The following is a 26,461-nucleotide window of genomic DNA, read 5'->3' as shown; positions in this document are numbered from 1 at the left end:
TGACAGGTGAGGCCCTGAGGCTAACGGCAGCACCAGGTAGATGTTTCCACAGAGGCCTGAGGCAAATGCGAATGCAAATGAGATGGGTGAGCATTAGATTAGCTCAGTGCTCAGATGTACTGCTGGAAGCACAGTTTAGTCCATCAACATGGAAAGTTTGTTGCATTGCTATTAGCAGTGGTTAGCTATTAGCTTGTGGCAAACCAGCTGGCTTTAAAAACAAACTTGAGTAGCATGAGTACTCAGTCTAAGGGGACACAGGCATAATAAAGACCATTGGAAAAGGCAATTAATAACAAAGAGGAAAGTCTGTAATTAGCACTCATTAAGAATAAAGATTGGATATATTGTACTTTTTAAACAGTTACTGTTTAGTGGCTTAGATGCTAATGGACCTGAATCTGAAAAATGTCCTATTGCTTTGTGTAGGGGAAGGCAGGGCTGGTTTCCACAGGAGTTGGTTGTCACAGTGCTGTGTTAAAATCAGAACGTTGCTGTGAATTGATGACAAACTTTCAGACGAGGACAAACATGGACCTGTTGGGGTATCCATGAACCAAGATGTTTGTTGTGTAGAGTGAAGAAAGAGGCATGTGCTGTAGGCTATATGATTAACATGTTACACTTTATTAATAGATTCAGCTCGTTTCAAGACTTTTCAACAAAGAAGTTGTATGTGTCATTGCTATCATACATACAGTAAACAAACCATGAATAAACTGAGGCAAATTGAAAAATGTGGCAAATTGAATAATATTACAAAGTATTGTTATGTTTCATATTTCTATAAAAAATATATGATATATTTTCATGTAAGCTTATAAGATAAGTACTGTTATAAAAAACACCAAGTAGGCAAACAGAGGCAAAGTGCTGCATAGCCTCTTGATTTCCTTGAAAGAACATTCAGTATACAGTATATCAATCATCTTACACTAGCGGGTAATTTAATGGCAACAGAAAAGTCAAACCAAGATTTCAGAAGTTAATCAGTGTTAATCTTCCAAATGTCAGAATCATTATCTTAGATCTTCTCTGTCAAACATTTTCTTCAGACTACTCCTTGAATTCCAATCCCTTTTCTTGGCAAACTTGTAGACGCATCCAAAGAGATCGGGAAACATTTTCATAATGTCAACACAATCTGCATCCTCAGTGCTTCAGAGAGAGAGAAAGACAAAATATGAAACCACCTTCAATGGTAAGAAAGTTAATAAAGTTAATGTAATTTTTTTTACAAAACTATGAATATGTCTTACTAGTGCTCATGGAGGTTGCGTATGAAGCGCAACAAACCCAATGTGTTGTCAGGGTAGGCCTTCTTTTTACCATCCAGCTTCTCCATCAACTCAGGCGGTATCTGTGTACACAAATAAATAACAGTAAGTGTTAGTACTACTAGACACTCCACTAGGTTTAATGTAAAGTAAAATTAATAAAATGGCGTCTTGCTCACCTTGGACTTCCACTTTGTGAAGGACCTCCCCTCAGCACACTGGTCCAAAGCATGAAGGAGTTCTGGCTCTGCTTTACGACAGTTCTCTGCTTCCTTCTCGTTACCAATTTTTCGCAAGTACTCCACTCTCCTGAAAAACAACAGTGTACCTTTAAATGCATTCAACCGGGTCAGTGTCAAACAGCGATCACATCGCCATTGGGATAAATCGTCGTTAGAATTGAGCATTGCAACCCATTTGTCACGGTTTCGGCCGAGGCTGCGCCTCCTCCTTGTTCGGGCAGGCTTCGGCGGTCGTCGTCCCCGGAGTACTAGCTGCCACCGTTCGATGTTTCATGTTTGTTTGGTTTTGTCTGTTTGTACACCTGTCCCTTGTTAGTGTTTGATTTTGTTTCCTATTTAGTTATCGTGTGTTGGGTCAGGTGTTATGTGTGATTATTATTGTCAGCTGTTGCCATTGTTGGGTTTTCTCTCTCGTGTTGTTTGTATTCGAGAGTCCGCACTGCGTGCGCCTTTTCTTGTTTTTGCGCACTGTTGGTTGTGTGCGTAATTTGTTCATGCCTCCCGGTCGGGTTGGCTATTTCACCTGTGTGGAGTTACTATTTTTGGATTACTAAAGTCTGTTGACGAACACCCTTGTTCCTGCGCTTGATTCCCTGCACCACATCCACACTCAGCGTTCTGACAGAATCACACATCACACTATGGAATCAGCAGGAGCAACCGCGCCAACGGACATTATGGAGGACCGTCTTCGTGGGCAGGAGGACAGGATCAACCAGATCGGTCACGCCCTGGATCGGGTGATGAACACTCTCCACCGATGGGAGAGCAGCAGGGTACCCACGCCCCCACCTACCGGACCATCCCCATCGGTCAGTCCTCCTGTCTCCCTTCCGGAACCCAGCGGGATTCGGCTCTCGCTCCCGAGGGCGTACGACGGCTCCGCTGCCGGGTGTCAAGGGTTCCTGCTGCAAGTGGAGCTCTACCTCGCCACCGTACACCCGGCGCCCTCGGGACACGAGAGCGTCTCCGCCCTCATCTCCTGTCTCACCGGCAAGGCGTTGGAGTGGGCCAACGCCGAATGGAGGAGAATAGACGCCGCTACTATTACCTATGCGGAGTTCTCCCGCCGCTTCCGTGCCGTGTTTGACCATCCACCAGAAGGGAAGGCGGCGGGGGAGCGTCTGTTCTACCTCCGACAGGGGATGAGGAGCGCACAGGATTTTGCTTTGGAGTTCCGGACTCTAGCGGCAGATGCAGGGTGGAATGAGCGGGCCCTCATAGACCACTTCCGCTGCAGCCTCCGGGAGGACGTCCAGAGAGAGTTGGCGTGCAGGGATACCACGTTGTCGTTTGACCAACTGGTCGACATGGCCATTCGGCTGGACACCCTGCTCGCCACCCGTGGACGTCCCGGGTGGGGGTTGCCCATTCCACCTTCCGGCACCTCCGAGCCGAGCCCTATGGAGCTCGGAGGTGCTGGCGCTAGAGAACGGAGGAGTAGGAACCCGAGGGGGGCCGTTCCCTGCACCAACTGTGGCCGTGGAGGGCACACCGCGGCTAGGTGTTGGGGAAGGTCCCCCGGTGGAGTTGAAGGCAGGCCACGCATTGGGGAGTCCTCCCAGGTGAGTACATTACATTTACATTTTAGTCATTTAGCAGACGCTCTTATCCAGAGCGACTTACAGTTAGTGAATACATATTTTTTTATACTGGCCCCCCGTGGGAATCGAACCCACAACCCTGGCGTTGCAAACGCCATGCTCTATCAACTGAGCTACATCCCGGCCGGCCATTCCCTCCCCTACCCTGGACGACGCTGGGCCAATTGTGCGCCGCCCATGAGTCTCCCGGTCGCGGCCGGCTGCGACAGAGCCTGGATTCGAACCAGGATCTCTAGTGACACAGTTAGCACTGCGATGCAGTGCCTTAGACCACTGCGCCACTCAGGCGCCCTACTTACCCAGAGCTTTCTGTCGTTCACATAACCTTGCCTGTTTGTTTCCCACAGGTTGCACCTCGTTCCCAGCATAAGGCGCTCGTAGATTCAGGCGCAGCTGGGAATTTTGTAGATCGCCAGTTCTGTGTAGAGTTAGGGATTCCTCTCCTTCCCGTTGATAAGCCTTTCCCGGTACATGCCCTAGATAGCCGTCCGTTAGGATCTGGGTTGATTAGGGAGGTCACAGCGCCCCTTAGGATGAAGACGCAGGGGGGTCATGAGGAGACGATTCAGCTCTATCTGATTGACTCTCCTGCGTATCCGGTGGTGCTGGGACTTCCCTGGTTAGTTACCCATGATCCTACTATTTCGTGGCGAGAGAAAGCTCTTAAAGGGTGGTCTGTTCAGTGTGAGGGGCTATGTCTGGGTGTTTCCATAGGGGCGACCTCGGTGTAGAGTCCAAATCAAATGCCCGCACTGCATATTCCCCCCGAGTATGAGGATTTGACACTGGTGTTTAGTAAGACAAGGGCGGCGCAGCTGCCGCCTCATAGACAGGGGGATTGTGCGATAGATCTCCAGTTAGGAGCAGCACTCCCGCGGAGCCATGTGTATCCCTTGTCTCAAGAGGAGAGGAAAGCGATGGAAACTTACATCGCCGAGTCTCTGAGACAGGGATACATACGGGCCTCCACTTCACCCGCTTCCTCAAGCTTCTTTTTTGTGAAGAAAAAAGATGGAGGTTTGCGCCCGTGTATTGATTACCGCGGTCTCAATCAGATTACGGTGAAGTACAGTTATCCACTTCCTCTGATTGCGACTATGACAGAGTCATTACACGGTGCTCAGTTCTTCACAAAATTGGATCTCAGGAGCGCATATAACTTGGTGCGCATTAGAGAGGGCGATGAATGGAAGACAGCATTTAGCACGACCTCCGGTCATTACGAGTATCTCGTCATGCCATATGGGTTAATGAATGCTCCCTCAGTCTTCCAATCCTTTGTAGATGAGATTTTCCGGGACATGCAGGGGCAGGGAGTAGTCGTGTACATAGACGATATTCTGGTGTACAGTTCTACCCGAGCTGAGCATGTAGCCCTGGTGCGCCGAGTGTTGAGGAGACTGTTGGAGCATGACCTATATGTCAAGGCAGAGAAATGCCTGTTCTTTCAGAAGTCGGTCTCCTTTTTGGGTTATCAGTTGTCTGCGTCAGGGGTGAAGATGGAGGTTGACCGGGTGTCAGCTGTGCGTAATTGGCAAACCCCAACCACTGTGAAAGAGGTGCAACAGTTCTTGGGTTTTGCGAATTATTACCGGAGGTTTATCCGGGGTTTTGGACAGGTGGCAGCTCCCATAACGTCTCTGTTGAAGGGGGGTCCGGTGCGCTTGCGGTGGTCAGCTGAGGCGGACAGGGCTTTTGGCAGACTGAAGGACTTGTTTACCTCGGCGCCGGTGTTGGCGCATCCGGATCCCGCTTTACCATTCCAGGTAGAGGTAGACGCGTCCGAGGCCGGTATTGGGGCCGTCCTCTCACAACGGTCTGGCACACCACCTAAGCTCCGCCCCTGTGCCTTTTATTCTAAGAAGCTCAGTCCGGCGGAGCGGAATTATGACGTAGGGGACAGGGAGCTGTTAGCCGTGGTACAGGCCCTAAAGGTGTGGAGGCATTGGCTTGAGGGGGCTCAACACCCTTTCCTCATTTTGACGGACCACCGTAACCTGGAGTACATCCGGGCAGCTAGGAGACTGAATCCTCGCCAGGCCCGCTGGACTATGTTTCTAGCCCGGTTTGTGTTTAAAATCACTTACATCCCTGGGTCCCAGAACGGGAAGGCAGATGCCCTGTCTCGGCGGTATGACACGGAGGAGAGGTCCGTTGAGCCCACTCCCATACTACCAAAGTCTTGTCTGGTGGCACCGGTGGTATGGGAGGTCGATGCAGAGATCGAGCGGGCGTTACGCACCGACCCAAGTCCTCCACAGTGTCCAGTGGGTCGGACGTACGTTCCGCTCGAGGTACGCGATCGCCTCATTTATTGGGCTCATACGTCCCCCTCCTCTGGACATCCAGGTATCCGCCGAACAGTTCACTGCCTTAGCACTAAGTACTGGTGGCCAACGTTAGCCAGGGATGTGAGGGTTTATGTCTCCTCCTGTTCGGTGTGTGCACAGTGTAAGGCGCCCAGACATTTGCCCAGGGGTAAGCTACAACCCCTGCCCGTTCCACAACGACCCTGGTCCCACCTCTCGGTGGACTTTGTTACAGACCTTCCCCCCTCACAGGGGAATACTACCATCCTGGTCGTTGTGGATCGGTTCTCGAAGGCCTGTCGTCTCCTTCCCATGCCGGGTCTCCCTACTGCCCTACAGACCGCTGAGGCTCTGTTTACCCATGTCTTCCGGCATTACGGGGTACCCGAGGATATAGTGTCTGATCGAGGCCCCCAGTTCACCTCCAGAGTGTGGAGAGCCTTTATGGAACGGTTGGGGGGTTTCGGTGAGCCTTACCTCGGGTTACCACCCGGAGAGTAATGGGCAGGTTGAACGTGTCAACCAGGATGTGGGTAGGTTTCTGAGGTCTTATTGCCAGGGCCGGCCGGAGGAGTGGGCGAGATACGTTCCGTGGGCCGAGATGGCGCAGAACTCTCTCCGCCACTCCTCCACCCAACTAACCCCTTTCCAGTGTGTGTTAGGGTACCAGCCGGTTCTGGCACCTTGGCACGGGAGCCAGATCGAGGCCCCTGCGGTGGATGAGTGGGTGCGGCGCTCGGAGGAGACATGGAACGCTGCCCACGTCCATCTGCAGCGGGCCATCCGTCGGCATAAGACGAGCGCCGATCTCCACCACAGTGAGGGGCCTGTATACGCACCTGGAGATCGAGTCTGGCTCTCGACCAGAAACCTGCCCCTCCGCCTGCCCTGCCGGAAGCTGGGTCGGCGGTTTGTGGGGCCATTCAAAGTCCTGAGGAGGTTGAACGAGGTGTGTTACAGGTTAGAATTGCCTATTGATTACAGGAATATTAACCCCTCGTTCCATGTGTCTCTCCTCAGGCCGGTGGTAGCTGGTCCACTCCAGGATTATGAGATAGAGGAGATTCCTCCGCCCCCGTTGAACATCGAGGGGGCTCCGGCGTACACTGTGAGGTCCATCCTTGATTCGAGACGCCGGATGGGGGGTCTCCAATATCTCGTGGAGTGGGAGGGGTACGGCCCGGAGGAGCGGTGCTGGGTGCCGAGGAGGGACATATTAGACCTGTCCCTGCTGACCGAGTTCCATCGGGGTCATCCTACGCGCCCTGCTCCGCGTCGTCCTGGTCGTCCCCGAGGCCGGGATCGGCGCACGGCTGGAGCCGCGCGTCAAGGGGGGGGTACTGTCACGGTTTCGGCCGAGGCTGCGCCTCCTCCTTGTTCGGGCAGGCTTCGGCGGTCGTCGTCCCCGGAGTACTAGCTGCCACCGTTCGATGTTTCATGTTTGTTTGGTTTTGTCTGTTTGTACACCTGTCCCTTGTTAGTGTTTGATTTTGTTTCCTATTTAGTTATCGTGTGTTGGGTCAGGTGTTATGTGTGATTATTATTGTCAGCTGTTGCCATTGTTGGGTTTTCTCTCTCGTGTTGTTTGTATTCGAGAGTCCGCACTGCGTGCGCCTTTTCTTGTTTTTGCGCACTGTTGGTTGTGTGCGTAATTTGTTCATGCCTCCCGGTCGGGTTGGCTATTTCACCTGTGTGGAGTTACTATTTTTGGATTACTAAAGTCTGTTGACGAACACCCTTGTTCCTGCGCTTGATTCCCTGCACCACATCCACACTCAGCGTTCTGACACCATTTGACAATGTCACGCTTTGTCCTCATTGCCCTGGGACCAAACCAACGTTTCTGAACTTCAGTGGTTAAAACCTGAACTCATTCAAAAAGGTAAATGTCCATTGGAAAAAGTGATGGCTATATGTAAATCACTCATCTTAACTAACCTTCTGACAAGTGTTAGGGGTGTTTCTCACCTCTCCTCTGGCCAGAAGTATGGGTGGGCCAGCGTGTCCCCCACTTTAGGTCTCTTCGCTGGGTCTTTATTGATCATCCACTCAATGAGGTCCTTGGCCACCTCATCATCAACATGCTCCAGTGTGTACTTCCCTTGAAAAATGTTCATTTCACAATGGATGCCTTTGCCAAATGGATGATGTCCACCAGAGATGATGTAATACATTAACATCCCAGCCACCTGAAAAGTATAGTATGCATTCAATCAATTTGACGAACAGGTCCAGTAATCAAAATATGGAGACTTATTTAAAATTCAAAACTAACCTGAATGTCGGTGCTCCTCTTATACCCGATACCACTGTCTTCATCTAAAGTTTCGCTGGCCTTCCAACATTTTGTTCCTGCACTGCTTGTGTGTAGAGTTGTTTGTTCCACGTTTAATTGTCGACTTATACCAAAATCGGCTAATCTCGCTCTGCCTGTAACATCTGGAGAGAAGATTATATAAAGCATACCATTGAAACATAGGTTAAAAAATGACACATCACATGTACACTACCGTTCAAAAGTTTGGGGTCACTTAGAAATGTCCTTGTTTTCGAAAGAAAATAAAAAAAATTGTCCATTAAAATAACATCAAATTAATCAGAAATACAGTGTAGACATTGTTAATGTTGTAAATGGCTATTGTAGCTGGAAACGGCAGATTTTTTTATGGAATATCTACATAGGCGTACAGAGGCCCATTATCAGAAACCATCAGTCCTGTGTTCCAATGGCATGTTGTGTTTGCTAATCCAAGTTTATCATTTTAAAAGGCTAATTGATCATTAGAAAACCCTTTTGCAATTATGTTAGCACAGCTGAAAACTGTTGTGCTGATTAAAGAAGCAATAAAACTGGCCTTCTTGAGACTAGTTGAGTACCTGGAGCATCAGCAACTGTGGGTTCGATTACAGGCTCAAAATGGCCAGAAACAAATAACTTTCTTCTGAAACTCGTGAGTCTATTCTTGTTCTGAGAAATGAAGGATATTCCATGCGAGAAAGTGCCAATAAAAGAAAAAAACATCTCAGACTGGCCAATAAAAAGAAAAGATTAAGATGGGCAGTCTGAGATATGGCTTTTTCTTTGCAACTCTGCCTAGAAGGTCACCATCCCGGAGTCGCCTCTTCACTGTTGACGTTGAGACTGGTGTTTTGCGGGTACTATTTAATGAAGCTGCCAGTTGAGGACCTGTGAGGAGCCTGTTTCTCAAACTAGACACTAATGTATTTGTCCTCTTGCTCAGTTGTGCACCGGGGCCTCCCACTCCTCTTTCTATTCTGGTTAGAACCAGTTTGTGCTGTTCTGTGAAGGGAGTAGTACACAGCGTTGTACGAGATCTTCAGTTTCTTGGCAATTTCTCGCATGGAATAGCCTTCATTTCTCAGAACAAGAATAGACTGACGAGTTTCAGAAGAAAGTTATTTGTTTCTGGCCATTTTGAGCCTGTAATCGAACCCACAATTGCTGATGCTCCAGATACTCAACTAGTCTCAAGAAGGCCAGTTTTATTGCTTCCTTAATCAGCACAACAGTTTTCAGCTGTGCTAACATAATTGCAAAAGGGTTTTCTAATGATCAATTAGCCTTTTAAAATGATAAACTTGGATTAGGAAACACAACGTGCCATTGGAACACAGGACTGATGGTTGCTGATAATGGGCCTCTGTACGCCTATGTAGATATTCCATAAAAAAAATCAGCCGTTTCCAGCTACAATAGCCATTTACAACATTAATAATGTCTACACTGTATTTCTGATCAATTTGATGTTATTTTTATGTTATTTTTATTTATTTTTTAACAAGTACATTTCTAAGTGAAGCCAAACTTTTGAACGGTAGTGTATATTTCTGTAGTCTACATTTTTATTGAGTTACTACTTATATGGGCTGGCCTTACCTATCAAAACATTCTGTGGTTTGATATCCCGGTGCAGAATTTTTGTGTTTCGACTGTGCAGAACGCTTAGACTGCAGAGCACCTCGTGCACTATTTTCTTCAGGACAGGAGTTGTGTCCTTTGGTAGGTGGTCTTTGATGTATTCATCAAGGGTGTATTCACAGAGCTGAAGAACAAGGTAACCAAAGTCCTTGTCTTCTGCAAAGTCCACATATCTCACAATCCAGGGACTATCCAGCTGAGGTAGTCGTAAAAACTCCTCTTCATTCTTTAGATCTCGATAGTTTGACTTGAGCATTCTCTTCACGGCTACCTCAGTACCATCATCCTTCAAGCCCAGAAAGACTTCGGTTCCATCACTTCCTTTGGCTATTCTGAAATCCGGATGGACTACAAGATTGAGATTTCCCAATCTGTAAACCTTTCCTGCATCTATGTTGCTGAGTTCCTCCAACTGAGGCCTCCACCGCTCACTAACTCTGTGCCATTTCCGGGGTTTTGATTCCTCAGTGGTTGAGGGGAATGGTTTAACACTGGAACTTTCATCATATACACCAGATTCTTCAACTGGAATTGATGAAGCGTCAAGATCTGCCATCTCAGTCATGTCAGTTGTACTTTTTTCTACCGACAACTCTTCCTGAATTGTTTTCTTCTTTTTCTTTTTCTTCTTCTTTTTCTTTGATAGACTCATTCCCTGCAATTGTTCAGTTGCATCCGTTGGTGAGACTGCACTTTGTAGGGACATATTTAATTTCCTCAGTTTTCCTTTCAGGTCTTCATCCATCTGCATTTCGGCAGTAAAAAGTATTTTCTCAGGCACTGAGGTTATCCCTCGTGATGTGATAATCACAGGTACACAATCAAAGGTGTACAGATCTGCAAGCAGACCAAAAGTTAAAACACCTAAGCTTGAGGTCTGAGGATTGGAGAGATATGCTTGATCAGTGATTGAGATGATCCTCTTGCATAACTCCTCAACAAAAGGGAGGGTCCAGCCATGTTTGTGATTTTGAGTTTTCTGAGTAATCACATACAGTAGTCTGACAACTGAAATGTTGCGATTTAGTCCTTGAGGGGTAAGAATGAGGTATTTCAGAAGAGCTGGTATTACTACCAGTGACAGTCCAAGAGATATTTCTTTCATAATGTTGAAAACAGCTGTCAAGCAATTCACTACCATATCTTGTAAATGTTTGGGAATTTTAGGCAAACGATTGATCGTCTCTTCAATGTAGAGATCAATTTTCTGAGATTCTCTCAGCCACTTTATGGATGCTTGCTGATACTGATCCGCATTTAGTCCAATAGCGTTAAAGGACATGTCATATAGTGTAAGATGATTCACAGGGTTCACCACCAGCATGTGTTTGCCATATTCATTGAAAAGTTCCTCCACTGATTTGAGTCCTACTGCACAAGAAAAATCATAACAAATCTTCAATTTGACAAAATCCTCACTCTCTGAAGATAATTTCTGAATCATGCTTGCTATCTTTTGGTCAGTAGCGGGATGTGCTTTGAAATTTCTTTCAGCAAATGCTCCAGACATCATCAACTCTTTCACAATGTCTATTCTGTCATTGTTTGCCGCCAATTGAAGTGGAGTAAAGTTCTGGAGTGGTGTCCCTTCTGGATCTGCTTTTGCTGCGAGTAATCTATTCACTATACTGACAGGAGCTTTTGACATTGCGGCATAATGCAAAGGAACCCAACCATTTGTTGATTGCACGTTGGGGTTAGCACCTTCTTTCAGAAGAAATGTACAAATATTATCATTTGTAAATGCAACAGCAGCAATTAAAGGGGTAACATCATCCTTCAGCTCAGCACAAGGGTACAGTCGATTCAAGTCCTTGCCGCCTCTAATCAATTTCTTTAGTTTCTCCAACTTCCTGTCAATAATGCATTTTATAATGGGATCCGTTTCCCTTGGAACCAAGGGGGCCGTCGGTAATTGGAATTGGAACTGGATTTGACCTGGGACGATACTCATTCTTCAAACATCTACTTCTACAGGTACAGTAGATCTGTGGGATGACACCTCTATTATTACCTCTGTTAAAAGGTTAAGTCAGGTACAGTCATATAAGCCTCGTTTTACCATTTACTTGTTTATAACAATTGCAAAGACATTGGCAACTTTGTATTCTAGTCAACTTTGTTCTGAAGTTATCGGTGGCCATAGAGACAGATAAACATCTTGATTCTATGTTTAGCAGAGAACTTCTGTGTATAAAGTGGGGTGGAAGGTCAAAAAAGCTTAGCTGTTCTACGAGTGGTCTGAGATAGTCGGTAAATAACAAGTGTTTTCAATTGCAACTTCAGTAACAATGTTTTTGGGAAACAGCTCTCAAATTTTACGATGTGCCTATGAAGGTTCTAGCGATGAACTTAGCAAGATGCTTTTGAGAAACCAGGCCCTGGACAATAAATTATGAGAGACAAAACACATATATACAGTGGGGAAAAAAAGTATTTAGTCAGCCACCAATTGTGCAAGTTCTCCCACTTAAAAAGATGAGAGAGGCCTGTAATTTTCATCAGAGGTACACGTCAACTATGACAGACAAATTGAGAAAAAAAATCCAGAAAATCACATTGTAGGATTTTTAATGAATTTATTTGCAAATTATGGTGGAAAATAAGTATTTGGTCAATAACAAAAGTTTCTCAATACTTTGTTATATACCCTTTGTTGGCAATGACACAGGTCAAACGTTTTCTGTAAGTCTTCACAAGGTTTTCACACACTGTTGCTGGTATTTTGGCCCATTCCTCCATGCAGATCTCCTCTAGAGCAGTGATGTTTTTGGGCTGTCGCTGGGCAACACGGACTTTGAACTCCCTCCAAAGATTTTCTATGGGGTTGAGATCTGGAGACTGGCTAGGCCACTCCAGGACCTTGAAATGCTTATTACGAAGCCACTCCTTCGTTGCCCGGGCGGTGTGTTTGGGATCAATGTCATGCTGAAAGACCCAGCCATGTTTCATCTTCAATGCCCTTGCTGATGGAAGGAGGTTTTCACTCAAAATCTCACGATACATGGCCCCATTCATTCTTTCCTTTACACGGATCAGTCGTCCTGGTCCCTTTGCAGAAAAACAGCCCCAAAGCATGATGTTTCCACCCCCATGCTTCACAGTAGGTATGGTGTTCTTTGGATGCAACTCAGCATTCTTTGTCCTCCAAACACGACGAGTTGAGTTTTTACCAAAAAGTTCTATTTTGGTTTCATCTGACCATATAACATTCTCCCAATCCTCTTCTGGATCATCCAAATGCACTCTAGCAAACTTCAGACGGGCCTGGACATGTACTGGCTTAAGCAGGGGGACACGTCTGGCACTGCAGGATTTGAGTCCCTGGCGGCGTAGTGTGTTACTGATGGTAGGCTTTGTTACTTTGGTCCCAGCTCTCTGCAGGTCATTCACTAGGTCCCCCTGTGTGGTTCTGGGATTTTTGCTCACCGTTCTTGTGATCATTTTGACCCCACGGGGTGAGATCTTGCATGGAGCCCCAGATCGAGGGAGATTATCAGTGGTCTTGTATGTCTTCCATTTCCTAATAATTGCTCCCACAGTTGATTTCTTCAAACCAAGCTGCTTACCTATTGTAGATTCAGTCTTCCCAGCCTTGTGCAGGTCTACAATTTTGTTTCTGGTGTCCTTTGACAGCTCTTTGGTCTTGGCCATAGTGGAGTTTGGAGTGTGACTGTTTGAGGTTGTGGACAGGTGTCTTTTATACTGATAACAAGTTCAAACAGGTGCCATTAATACAGGTAACGAGTGGAGGACAGAGGAGCCTCTTAAAGAAGAAGTTACAGGTCTGTGAGAGCCAGAAATCCTGCTTGTTTGTAGGTGACCAAATACTTATTTTCCACCATAATTTGCAAATAAATTCATAAAAAATCCTACAATGTGATTTTCTGGATTTTTTTTCCTCAATTTGTCTGTCATAGTTGACGTGTACCTATGATGAAAATTACAGGCCTCTCTCATCTTTTTAAGTGGGAGAACTTGCACAATTGGTGGCTGACTAAATACTTTTTTCCCCCACTGTATATATTTTTTTTTACATCATTTGAAGCGCAAATTACATTTTTGAAAGACATCTTTTGCATGTGGAAATGTTATATGATGTTGTATAATCACCTTCCGGTGTACAAACCATGGAAATTCAAAACGAAAAACTATTTTGGTCCGAAATCAAAAAAGAAAGGAAATTCACATGAGCACCACAATGCCTACTCCACCCATGCTCTACCAAGGTTTTCTCCCACACAGCATTGACCTAATACAGTAGCAATTTTGGTCTATTGTACTTCAAACAATTTGTATGCAGGTTGTTTAGGATTAAAATCTTCTCAAACAGCCTAATTCATACTAATAATGGACTTTACGGTGTCCTGCTATTAAAATAATGTATAAAGTACATTCGGAAAGTATTCGGACCTTTTATCACATCGTTACAGCCTTAGTCTAAAATAGATTAAATAAAATAAAATCCTCATCAATCTACACACAACACCCCATAACGACAAAACGAAAACAGGTTTTTCTATTTGTTTGCACATTTATAAAAAATAAAAAACTGAAATACCTTATTTACAAAAGTAGTCAGACCCTTTGCTATGAGACTAGAAATTGAGCTCAGGTGCATCCTGTTTCCATTGATCATTCTTGAGATGTTTCTACAACTTGATTGGAGTCCACCTGTGGTAAATTCAATTGATTGGACATGATTTGGAAAGGCACACACCTGTCTATATAAGGTCCCACAGTTGACAGTGCATGTTAGAGCAAAAACCAAGCCATAAGGTTGAAGGAACTGTCCGTAGAGCTCCGAGACAGGATTGTGTCAAGGCACAGATCTGGGGAAGGGTACCAAAAAATGTCTGCAGCATTGAAGGTCCCCAAGAACACAGTGGCTTCCATCATTCTTAAATGGAAGAAGTTTGGAAGCACCAAGACTCTTCCTAGAGCTGGCCACCAGGCCAAACTGAGCAATCGGGTGAGAAGGGCCTTGGTCAGGGAGGTGACCAAGAACCCAATGGTCACTCTGACAGAGCTCCAGAGTTCCTCTGTGGAGATGGGAGAACCTTCCAGAAGGACAATCATCTCTGCAGCACTCCACCAATCAGGCCTTCATGGTAGAGTGGCCAGATGGAAGTCATTCTTCAGTAAAAGACACATGACAGCCCGCTTGGAGTTGGCCAAAAGGCACCTAAAGACTCTCAGACCATGGGAAACAAGATTCTCTGGTCTGATGAAACCAAGATTGAACTATTTGGCCTGAATGCCAAGTGTCACATCTGGAGGAAACCTGGCATCATCCCTACGGTGAAGCATGGTGGTGGCAGCATCATGCTGTGTGGATGTTGTTCAGCGGCAGGGACTTGGAGACAAGTCAGGATCGAGGGAATGATGAATGGAGCAAAGTACAGAGAGATCCTTGATGAAAACCTGCTCCAGAGTGCTCAGGACCTCAGACTGGACAATGACCCTAAGCACACAGCCAAGACAATGCAGGAGTGGCTTCGGGACAAGTCTCTGAATGTCTTTGAGTGGCCCAGCCAGAGCCCGGACTTGAACCCGATCGAACATCTCTGGAGAGACCTGAAAATAGCTGTGCAGCGACGCTCCCCATCCAACCTGACAGAGCTTGAGAGGATCTGCAGAGAAAAATGGGAGAAACTCCCCAAATACAGGTGTGCCAAGCTTGTAGCATCATACCCAAGAAGACTTGAGGCTGTAATCTCTGCCAAAGGTACTTCAACAAAGTACTGAGTAAAGGGTCTGAATACTTATTTAAAATGTGATATTTCCGTTTTTAATATTTAATAAATGTGCTAAAATTTCTAAAAACATGTTTTTGCTTTGTCATTATGGGGTATTGTGTGTAGACTGGCGAGGAAAAAAACAAATGTAATCCATTTTAGAATAAGGCTGTAACTTAACAAAATTTGGAAAAAGTAAAGGAGTCTGAATACTTTCCGAATGCACTATATATACACTGCTCTTTCCATGACATAGACTGACCAGGTGAATCCAGGTAAAAGCTATGATCCCTTATTGATGTGGTGGTCCTCTGTACACAGTAAATTCCATAGTGTTAAATATGCAGTGTCAAAGTACATTGACTCTTACAGAGTTATTACTACAACAGTTGGAGTAAGATACCGCCCAGTGTTGGTGAAAAAGTACGTTGTTAAAAGACGCAGTGTCAGACGTACTCTGGAAAGCTCCGCCCACCTACGACTCGTCTCAAACGGACCACACATTTTCACGGCGCCATTTTCTTCATGTGGAATGACTGCGGTAAGTTTCTCCTAAGCGACTATACACACATTATTTGTCATTTTAACAGAAGCAGCATTTAAGAATTACTTTATATCGTTGCTAACAGTGCACTCTAGTTGGTTTTAGGTCTTAAAATGTCGAATTTTAAAAAGGCTAACGTTAACATGTTGTGACTGACTTCTGTCCAGTCCATGTGCCAGCAGTATTAAGCTAACGTTAATTAACATTAACTGACGAACATAACGTTCAAACTAGACAATGTCAGCCCGATTTATTGTAAGTTATGTTAATACAACGTGGAGGGGGGATTGTGTACTTCTTGTTAACGTTCAGATATTACAGGAACATAGCAAAGACTAAGGGGAGTTGGCTAAACTAGCTACAGTTAGCTACGTTAGCTTGACTGGCTAACTATGTGCGGGTGGCATGGATTTATTATGTTAACGGCGGGTAGACATTAACCTTGGACACTGCTTAAGCGGTGTGCCTTTATTTTTTTCCTGGATATTATACAAAATGACTTTCGGGTTTCAAAGCAGCAGCAGTACTGTTAAAATACTTAAGCACTATCTTAGCACACACTTATGGTGTAACGTTTAGCTAACATTATTCAATTCAATGTTATTTATATTGTCAAATCATAACAAGAGTTATCTCAAGACACTTTACAGACAGAGTAGGTCTAGACCACACTCTATAATATACCAAGACCCAACAATTGCAGTAATTGTGCGGGCAAGGCGGTAACATTAATGTTACAAGGATGAAAATCAGACGTTATCCTTTTTAATGTGTTTGACAGTAACTTCAATTTAACTGGCCATTTCTGCAAAAGTGCTGATCATTTCTCAGCACTTTGGTGGCTTGAAACAATATTTTTTCTTATATTTGAGGAAATACTGCTAAAATAAGACCATCAACTTTTTAACTGTGAGAAATTGTACTGATACTATTTGCAGGGAGCATGCTGCTTAAAGCTAAACTTGGAGATGTCCAAAAATTTGTCAGAATAACTGAGCCAAATCTGAAAGACTTTTTGATTGCAGGTAAGAATTTGACAATGTTAGTAATAACTGTCTGAATTTAGCTGTTTAAAATTGATATACTGGAATATTCCTAAAATGATGGGACATGTTAAGTTCTCAGGTTTTTGGAACTGGTCCATTTTTGTACGTCTAAATTTCTTCTGTTTTGCCCTTGGTAACTACACTTTAATTGTGGATGCATTGCTTAAGGTATAGTTATGATGCTACAAAAAAAAACATTTTAATCACTTAATAGTGTTTGTTTAAAACCTATTTTATAGGGTAAGGTAGGTGTACACAGTGAAATTATTATATAAATAATGATTTACTTTTGTTTACACAAGCTTTTATCCCTGTTTTTTCTAGCATTTGCAAAGTTTGGTGTCCCAGCTGTAACAGAAGGTGTGAAAATTGTTGACAGTTCAGGGACTGAATTGGATGATGATGTTTTTGAGGATATTATAAAGGATCCCTCAACTGGGGTGCTAACCATCAAATATGACTCAAGTTTGTTTCAGTTAATTAGACTAATTAATGAATACGTTATTTCTTTGTTTTATGAAGTTCATGGTGTCTATTAAATAAGTGTCTTAGATTATGAGGGAACTATATATAATTCTTTTTCTTCTAAAAATCATGGTTAGAATCTGTCTCCATGGTGGCCTCTTCTGAGCAATCCCAACCATCATCCCTTGATACCTTGGACTCTGAGGATACAGTCATTATTTCAGATAGCCCCTCCAGAAAACGCCAGAGGCTGGATACAGAAGCCAAGCAAGTAAGACAATTCTGACATTTTAAATTCTGTTCTTGAATCTGTTCTCAGAGAATTAAAATTACATTAATATACATTGTAAATTACATGGTTTCAAAACATTTTTGAAGTCCTGATTAGGGATGTCCCGATCAAGTTTTTTTAAGCGCCCTATCCGATTAAAAAAAAGTATCTGCTGATATTGAGTCCTGATCAGATACTTTTATTTATTTATTGATAATACAGTGCACACTTCGAGTACATTCAAGTTATTGTCGCTGTCTGGAGGGGAGTTTCTTACCATTATTGGCTTTTTCATTGGATTTTTGTAGCACTTGCAATCTTTGAGATTGGATCGGGACATCCTCTGACATCATATTAGTTTATTTCCAGTTTATTTGCAGTGGACATAACATGCAGAATTGTTATGCATTTTGTTTTAAGTTGGTGGAATCAGCTCTTACCAACAAAACCGGTGGGGAACGTATAATAAATGAATACAACCGAACCAAGTCCTTGACGGATGAAACAAGACGCAAAATGGTGAACATGCTGGCAGCTGACATGACAGAAATGAATGGGTAATTTGTTAATAGTCCTTGTGTTCTCAATCTGTAAATCTAAATCTGAATCTAAGTGAATATGACTGCACAATCCTTTCTTCTTCAATTTTGCAGTACATCTCCACCCAGACAGGTGAAAGAAATGTATGCCAAAGGAATAGTGACCTTATTCCCGTACCTCAGTGACCCATTCTCTAAGAATGGCTATGTGAGTTGCACACAGTAATAGTTGTAATGTTAAATATTATTGGAAGTTTTTGAATCCTACCAGACCATGTTGTTTTCAATGAAGTATCCATTTTTGTTATCCTTTCATCCTTCAAGGAGCATTATTATGATGGCGAGAGTGGAACTGGGTACTTGGCCTGGAGGATTAAAACTATTCAGAGAGGCACCGCCAAAGACAGGCGATCATCATTCGGAGGTAATACTGGAAAATGTATGGAACAAAACAGTTGCTAGATCAATAATTGCATTTGTTGCACTATTTCTCAGACATATAGTATAATGTGTAACTACATCCTTCAATTCTGCTAGCTCCCTCCCTCTTAGCAAATTTAAAGAAAATATGCATCAGAGACCTACAAAGGACTGTGACATAAGGGGGGGTTGCCTCGACACTGACTGGTCGAGGCAACCCCTGGCAAACTGGCCTTGCAAACTTTAGGGTGATTTAAACCAGTAGATGGCATTTTCATACATTTTTCAACCCACAAACTGCAGATTTCATAAATTGTGAAGAAATAATGTCCATATTAACACCAGCATTGATGCAGGGCTCCACACTAACTTTTTGTCTTGGTTGCACTTGTGCGCCTAACTTTTTTATTTAGGTGCACCAGCACAAAATGTAGGTGCACCCAAATTTTTTCCTTGCGTCGCCATTAACGCCACAATTTCAAGGTCACCTTTTTATCACGCTCCATATACATTCATATATATCATGTAACCACCCCCCCCCTTTGCTGTCCTCTGCCCCTCAGATGGCCAACACCTGTAATTTGGCCTTCTTCCCATTTGGCCTTGGCTAAACCAGCTTGCCACACTCCCTAGCATCAAACATATCATTCATATCATTTAGTTTACAGCTCAAAAAGTATATTTTACAGTGGAGTACTTCCTTTAAAAGTTAGCCAGGCTACTAAAACTTTTGACATGATTGAAATTTTCCCGTGTTGTGTAGAATCAGCCAAAGGATCAACTGGTGAAGACATGTCTGGAGGACCGACTGTCAGACGAGAATCCCAGTTTGTTCCAGAGACTGCCCTGACTGATGATGAGTGCAACAAAGCAATCTCACTGATGAAACATTCTGCTGATGCAGACACAATCAAGAAGAAAATGGAACTGACGTTTGTGTATCGCCGCAAAATGATCCTCGACCCCCAGCAGTCAAGCAACATACTGTCTGAGTTTCCACGTTTTAAAGACGTCAAAAGCTTGGTAATTATGTTATTTTGAAAATACTATGACAAGTGAATTGTTTTGTAAGACATTGTAGTGATACTAGCTAGCTAAACTAGCACGCAATACAATTTGATTGGCTGTCAAATAACTGAAATTGTCACCAACACCACCCCACTCCAGGTTGAACAGGATTTTGTTCTAATGTTCGGAGAGGATACCTCAAGCAAGCTTCTGGAAAGGTGGCCGGTCACGTTCAAGAAAAAGATCATCAAACAATGCAGAAAGCTTCCATCCACAAGTGAGCTTGAAGAACTCTTGCTGGCAGCTGATCCTCCTGAGGATGGCACTGAATTGGATGTTGACTTTGGTAAGATGCTTGTAAGCCTACCTTTTGTGTTGTATTGCAATATCAACATTATGTGTAAACATTTAAATATCAACATAATACTAAGAAGCTGGATCTGTGAAAGATTTACGAGTACGTTCTGTAGCAGTATATTGAACAAAACTTTTGAGATTTGACTCAGCCCTGTGGATGTTTTAGTTAGAGAACTTCTTGTGATGTAGAACTGCTGTCTGTCTGGGGGTCTTTTGTAAAGAAAACAACGTAACTGAAGTGTGTTAACATTGAACTTGTGTTGTTACAGGTTGGGACAGTGATCTGTCATCGGTTTTACTGCTTATACACCTGATTCCACCCTCCGCTCAGGGTCGGAAGAGACCAGGAAAGGTTTCCGCATCCCAAGCAGAGAAACATCTTGTGGTATTCAAGAAGGTTTGTATTTTTTCTAATTTGTGGTATGAACACCTAATATTAGGCTACAAGTATTCATTCAATATTCATATTCAATAAGAGTAGTGTATTGGCTCTTTCTGCATATTCTACAACTACTTGGCCATTAACTACAGTTTTCCCTCATTTGTCTTCGCAGACCGGAACAAACATTCAAGAGCATCTCGATGCCATCACTACTAGCGCTCAGCCCTATCTCCTAGCTGTTGGAGTTAAGAAGAATGCAATCCACCAGTTCTTCATCATTATCGACAAGAATGCCATACCTTGCAGGTCAACCTCTTCTCTTGTTGCTTTTGACGAACTATTTAAGGCACATTTTGTGTTTGGCACATCCTACAACACCATGCTCCACAACATGTACACTTTCATCCAAACTACAGTGTACAGCATCGATGCTGGCAAGGTCAAAGAGAGCCCTCGTGTTGCTGAAATCAGGGCGAGGTTACTTCATTAGTGCTTGAAGTTTCTCCTCGAACATGAAGTGTTTTGTTTGTCAGGCTGAGTTATCGAGTTCAAATATGCTTGTTAGGCATTTACGATTAGTTCACGGTTACTTGCCTGGAAAAAATCTCCGGCTTAAATGTGCTCAGACTGGATGTGGCTGTGCGTTTGGTACGTTTTCTGGTTTTAGGAAACATTTAAACACAAAACACACTGAGTATATTGACCAACAGGTTGACCCTGATGTTTATTTAAGCAGCATTGGAGAGGCAGTGACCACTAATGTAGAGGAGACAGCTACAACGTCACGGACAGTTAATGAACACGAGGTAGCCACATCTACTCTGTTGAAAAAGTCCAACAGGAGCACTCTAGATATGTGTGCCTCTGCTGTTGCACAACTAAAAGCAGCTGGATTAAGTCAATCTACTGTAAATAGTTTTGTTTCCTCCATGGAAGAAGTGTTTTTTGAGATTCAAAGTCAAGCTACAGATGCAGCTTTGCAGTGCTTATCTCCACAGGAAACTGAAAATAAGAACAGAATAGAACAATCTTTGCAAAAGTTGGAAAACCCTTTCACACCCTTAAATTCAGAAGCTAAACGAAATAAACACTTCAAAGAGAAATGGGGAATCGTAGAACCTGTTGAAAAGGTGCTTGGCACAAGATTTGACAGCAGAAGAAACAAAACAACTGGGACATACGATCAGGTCGTTGTAACTGACAAGTTTGCATATATTCCTATTTTAGAAACACTAAAGGCCATTTTTCAAAACCCAGAACTTGCAGACATGTTCAAGCCCAGGCACATGCCCAAGGAAGGTGTGTATGCAGACTTGAGAGATGCCGCCTATTTTAAAAAAAAGTCCCTTATTCTCTATAGAAAAAGATGCCATACAGATCCAGCTATTTTATGACGACTTTGAAACAGCAAACCCCTTGGGGTCTAAAAAGGGTATACACAAATTAGGTGCTATATACTTTACATTAAGGAATTTTCCCCCAATCTTTAATTCATCATTGATAAATATTCATTTGGGTGCTCTTTTCCATGCGCAGGACATCAAGCGTTATGGTTTTAATTTGATACTTGAGCCACTTGTCAGTGATCTTAAAGTACTCGAGACAGAGGGACTTAAAGTTCCCAGATTGAAAGATGTGATTCACGGTACCATAGTTCAGGTCACTGGTGATAATCTTGGGTTGCATGGTTTATTTGGCTTTGTGGAGTCATTTGGGGCAAGGTATTGTTGTCGTTTCTGTCTCCTTGAGAAAGATTGTTTTCAAACTGTGTTCTGTGAAGATGATCCAAAAGTTGTACTACGAACTATCGAGATGCACAAACTGCACTGTCAAACTTTACAAACAGATCCTACACTACCTCATATCTATGGTGTCAAACGCATTTGTCTGCTGAATTCACTACAGTATTTTAATACAGCCAACAATTTTTCTGTAGATATAATGCACGATATTTTAGAAGGAGTTGCTCAGTTTGAAGTCAAACTTGTCCTGCAGTACATTAAGGAAAACTTCCTAAATGCTGAACAACTGGCTGGTAGAATACATGCTTTTGACTATGGATACAATCAGCAGCGAAACCGTCCACCTAGAGTAAAGTTGTTTGATGGAAGTAATGATTTGGGGTTGAATGCTATACAGTCTTGGTGCTTATTACGTAATATGCCTTTGCTATTTGGTGATTTAATACAGTCAGATGACCAGCACTGGCATCTTCTACTTTTGCTTCTACACATTGTTAACATTGTATTTTCCCCAGTCCTTACAGAAGGCATGACCATTTACCTCAAACATTTAATCATTGATCATCATCAGCTCTTCAAGCAGTTGTTTCCTGCAATCAATCTCTTACCAAAGCATCACTTCATGATTCATTACCCTCGTAATATAAAAAACATCGGCCCAGTTCTGCACATGTGGTGCATGCGTTATGAAGCTAAACATAATTTTTTTAAGAAGCAATTAAAAAGCTTTAAAAATGTAACAAAAACATTAGCCAAAAAAGCACCAAAGTTGTATGGCAATGTATCGAGAGTCCTTTAGCAAGGAAAGATTAACTTTAGGTTCGGGGAAGATGGTAACACTTAGTGAGCTCAAAGAAGGTCCCGAGATTGCTTTAAAATGTGGGTCTGTATTGTCTACCAGTGTGTTTTCTGCCAAGTGGATCAAACATCATGGTACAGAGTACCGCCGTGACTTCATTATCTGTACTGAGGTAGCATTTGAGATGCCTGTATTTTGTAAAATCAAAATTATTGCTGTGAAAGATGACTGTGTATTGCTCTGTGGAAAACTGATGGAAACAGTGTGTTTTGATTACCATTACTATGCCTTTAAGGTCAGGATGCATCCAGACAGGGTTCAAAAGGTGATCAACATTACTGAACTGTGTTACTTTAAACCTTTTGATGTTCAAATGAAGTATGGAATGACAGATTCCTCCTTGTATGTTGTTCCCTATTGCCATTTTATGGAAACCTAAGGTCAATGTTTTAAAAAGGGATTTGTATTCTTAATATATTTTAGCCTGACATAGTTGAGCTGTTAATAAAAATTTGAAATGCATTATTTTGTGGTAAGTTGTGATTTTTACTCACTTAATGGAGTATTTGGTGTAATTTGACACTAAAAAAGTGTAAAATGAATACTGCTGAGATTTATTTCCGTGACACTATACGGTGTTAGAATTTGACTCTATTTGAGCTTGTTTTTCACTGCAAGATAGTCAATTATCAACACAATAGTGTGTAACATCAACACTTATCAGAGTTATTTTAACCTTGAGTGTCAACTCCATGCAGTGTTAAACTGGACTGGAATCAAACTCAATCAGAGTTGATTTGTTATTTTAGAAGAGTAAATGATTAACTCTTCCAAGGGTAATATTTACACTCTCCAGTGTTATTTAACCTTTAGTGTAAAATTAAAATAACACTATTCAGTGTAAGCGAGTGTTAAATTTTTACTCTATTTAGAGTTAATTTAACTCTAAAATGTTAACACTATGAAAAGAGTCAAATTAACACTATTTCAGGGTGGGACCATATACACTCAGAAATAGTGTTAAATTTAACTCTTTAAGTGTTACTTTAACACTTCAAAATTTACTGTGTAGCTCAGCTGGTAGAGCACGGCGCTTGTAATGCCAATGTAGTGGGTTCGATCCCCGGGACCACCCATACACAAAAAAATGTATGCACGCATGACTGTAAATGGCATATTATTTTTATATTATTACTTGTTAAATCTACTTTAGTCAGTGTAGATGAAGGGGAGGAGACAGGTTAGAGAAGGAGTTTTAAGCCTTGAAACAATTGAGACATGGATTGTGTATGTGTGCCATTCAGAGGGTGAATGTGAAAGACAAAGATTTAAGTGCCTTTGAACATAGTATGGTAGTAGGTGCCAGGTGCACCGGTTTGTGTCAAGAACTACAACACTGCTGGGTTTTTCACGCTCAACAGTTTCCCATGTGTATCAAGAATGGTCCGTCTTTTTATGTCAATAAAATAAATTATGCGAGAAATGTCGTTGGAAACGCTTTTAATGCGCAAATATTTATATAATCCAGTAACCGAAAGGTCGCTGGTTCTAATCCCCGAGCTGACTAGGTGAAAAATCTGTCGATGTGCCCTTGAGCAAGGCACTTAACCCTAATTGCTCCTGTAAGTCGCTCTGGATAAGAGCGTCTGCTAAATGACGTAAATGTAAAAAATATAATAACCATAATATCGAAGTAACCTTGGAGTCACGTGATGACATGTTGTGTGGTCCTCCCATTACGACTCGGAAAAGCATGCAGTTTATTAGGCTACAGATGAATTAAAAATGATGATGAACTTCACAGGGTGGTGAAAGGGCACGGTGGTAAGGTTGATGCTCCTTTCCAATAAATATCAAGGGTCTTATTCTGATGACATGATGATCGATGCTTGGCTGCCGTTTGACAAATAAAAATAATCTCACTCTTTTGTCCATAATAGTCTCATAATGTAGGCTATACCCGCACTGTATCTGCAAGCTGTTGGCTAGTGCGCACATGAAACCAGAGTGGGCACACTCGCTATGTAACGCACATTTTTGTGTGCGAAAACCGTCAGTAGAGTTGAAAAATAATTTTAAAAAGCTGCCAAAGGTAGTGGAATGGGATTAGTGAGGTGTGTGAAGAATCCAATACTTTACCTTGTATGTGGTACAAATCACATTATTGTTGGAGCACCTCCTCTAAGAGTATGAATTAGGCTGTTTGAGAAGGTTTGAATCCTAAGCAACCTGCATGCACATTGTTTGAAGTAGAATAGACCAACATCGCTACTGTGGTAGGTCAAAGCTGTGTGCTGGAAAACCTTTGTAGAGCATGGGTGGAGTAGGAACTGTGGTGCTCATGTGAATTTCCTTTATTTTTCAGCTTCAGACCAATGCCTACTTCTCATTTAGAACGTAGTTTAAAAAAATATATATATAATTATAACTAGGCTATTAGAATGGACAATGTTCTGTGATGGGTGGTCTGGCGGCCATATTGAGTGTACCCATTGGAGGTAAAAGCTGAAAATTCTGGATTTAGTAAATTGTCAACTACAGACTGTATACAGTTTGTCTAATAATATGGCAGTGGGAAACATTTGATTTAATTCCTTACTTAATGTATTGTTGATCAGGTGTGAAGTAGCAACAGGAATGGAAATTAATTATGGCTGGAAAGAAATTGGCAGAAATTAAAATGAATGCTTGATTTTTTTTTGGTAAGATAATCATAGGTGTGTAATACGTGTTAGAACTAATTTGAAAGCACTACCTTCCAATGTCTACGTGGCGTGGTTTGGCACTCCTTGTCAGTTCTGCTGGAGCAGGCCACTCCTTATGACCTTTGCTCTATGAAAAATAAATACCAGGGCTACTTTAAAGATAATAACAGAAAAGCACATTCAATGTGGGTACATTTACTCTGAATAATATGTAGGCCTACATCTGCTATAATTAAATTAATTGTGGACGTCAGTATCAGTAATTTGAGATTATTGTTTTTAGCCATTCGATATTCAGTAGGTGAAATTATGAAACCCTACCCTTAAATAAATGTAAGACACTTTTCTGCATAATATCAGCAGAGGCATTTGACATATAGCAACATATTATATACAATATCTTAGAAGAATAATAGATAACGGATGTGCTCTATGTTGCAATATCATGTGGTTATGACGAAAGCAGCACTTTCTAAATGCTCTCTATCTTTTATGGAAGTTACGCTCTCTATATTACAACTTTGATCAGCAATGTTTAACATTCCAATGAAATGAGAGATGACAGGATAATCTAACAAGACGAGGAAAATGATATCCTATGAAGCATTAGCTTAAATGATAGTTAAATGTTACTTACATTTAATCATTGTGATAATAAAAACAACCACCCCTGCTGATCAGGTGACTGTGTTGCAGTAAATAAAACTCTGATGGCTAACGGGAACTCTGATAGTCTAAGATGTGAAAAGTATGATCTTATGTTAGCGTTAGAAATGTAAACAATAGTTAAGGTTACTTACATTTTGTCATCGTGATATCAGCATTTGCTTGCTTGAGGAAGTATCCACAGACTATAGAAAAACTCAACCACACATCAGGTGACTGTGTTTCAGGAAATGAAACTGAAACTAATGGCCTTTTAAGAAGAATAGTAATATTCCTGGATATTTCCTTCTTTCTCACAAATCTTTTACCAACTATGTTTTGAGACTTCACTAAATACTCTTGATCTGTTCTGTAAATAAAGTTCAGAAACGTTGCTTTCTATGCTAGGAATAAAGTCTCTATTTGCA

The 26,461-nt window shown here is 42.5% G+C and overlaps 2 protein-coding genes across 11 annotated transcripts; one reads left to right on the top strand and one right to left on the bottom strand.

Moving 5' to 3' along the window:
• Positions 1-608: 608 nt before the first annotated feature.
• On the bottom strand, positions 609-26,461 carry LOC121561316 (serine/threonine-protein kinase/endoribonuclease IRE1a-like). Of its 7 annotated transcripts, XM_045209985.1 has the most exons (9): positions 26,189-26,461; positions 25,439-25,515; positions 25,283-25,337; positions 9,331-11,360; positions 7,708-7,871; positions 7,401-7,621; positions 1,457-1,586; positions 1,260-1,360; positions 609-1,158 (listed from the first exon to the last, which is right to left on the bottom strand). In XM_045209985.1, the coding sequence occupies exons 4-9, from the start codon at positions 11,324-11,326 to the stop codon at positions 1,020-1,022; spliced, it is 2,751 nt and encodes a 916-aa protein (XP_045065920.1). In that variant the 5' UTR covers positions 11,327-11,360; positions 25,283-25,337; positions 25,439-25,515; positions 26,189-26,461; the 3' UTR covers positions 609-1,019. The 7 variants fall into 7 exon arrangements, with proteins under 7 accessions (XP_045065920.1, XP_045065921.1, XP_045065924.1 ...); XM_045209986.1 differs by lacking the exon at positions 25,283-25,337; XM_045209989.1 differs by lacking the exon at positions 9,331-11,360 and having other exon boundaries at positions 26,189-26,447.
• LOC121561314 lies at positions 15,430-23,205 on the top strand. Of its 4 annotated transcripts, XM_041873906.2 has the most exons (11): positions 15,430-15,651; positions 16,593-16,679; positions 17,025-17,060; positions 17,303-17,436; positions 17,857-17,993; positions 18,090-18,183; positions 18,300-18,399; positions 19,159-19,418; positions 19,563-19,749; positions 20,030-20,157; positions 20,315-23,205. In XM_041873906.2, the coding sequence occupies exons 1-11, from the start codon at positions 15,636-15,638 to the stop codon at positions 20,630-20,632; spliced, it is 1,497 nt and encodes a 498-aa protein (XP_041729840.1). In that variant the 5' UTR covers positions 15,430-15,635; the 3' UTR covers positions 20,633-23,205. The 4 variants fall into 4 exon arrangements, with proteins under 4 accessions (XP_041729840.1, XP_041729841.1, XP_041729842.1 ...); XM_041873907.2 differs by lacking the exon at positions 17,025-17,060; XM_041873908.2 differs by lacking the exon at positions 16,593-16,679 and having other exon boundaries at positions 15,431-15,651.

Source organism: Coregonus clupeaformis, chromosome 32 (genome assembly GCF_020615455.1).
Source record: "Coregonus clupeaformis isolate EN_2021a chromosome 32, ASM2061545v1, whole genome shotgun sequence".
Classification (NCBI taxonomy): domain Eukaryota; kingdom Metazoa; phylum Chordata; class Actinopteri; order Salmoniformes; family Salmonidae; genus Coregonus; species Coregonus clupeaformis.
This window is presented reverse-complemented; position numbering and strand designations above follow the sequence as displayed.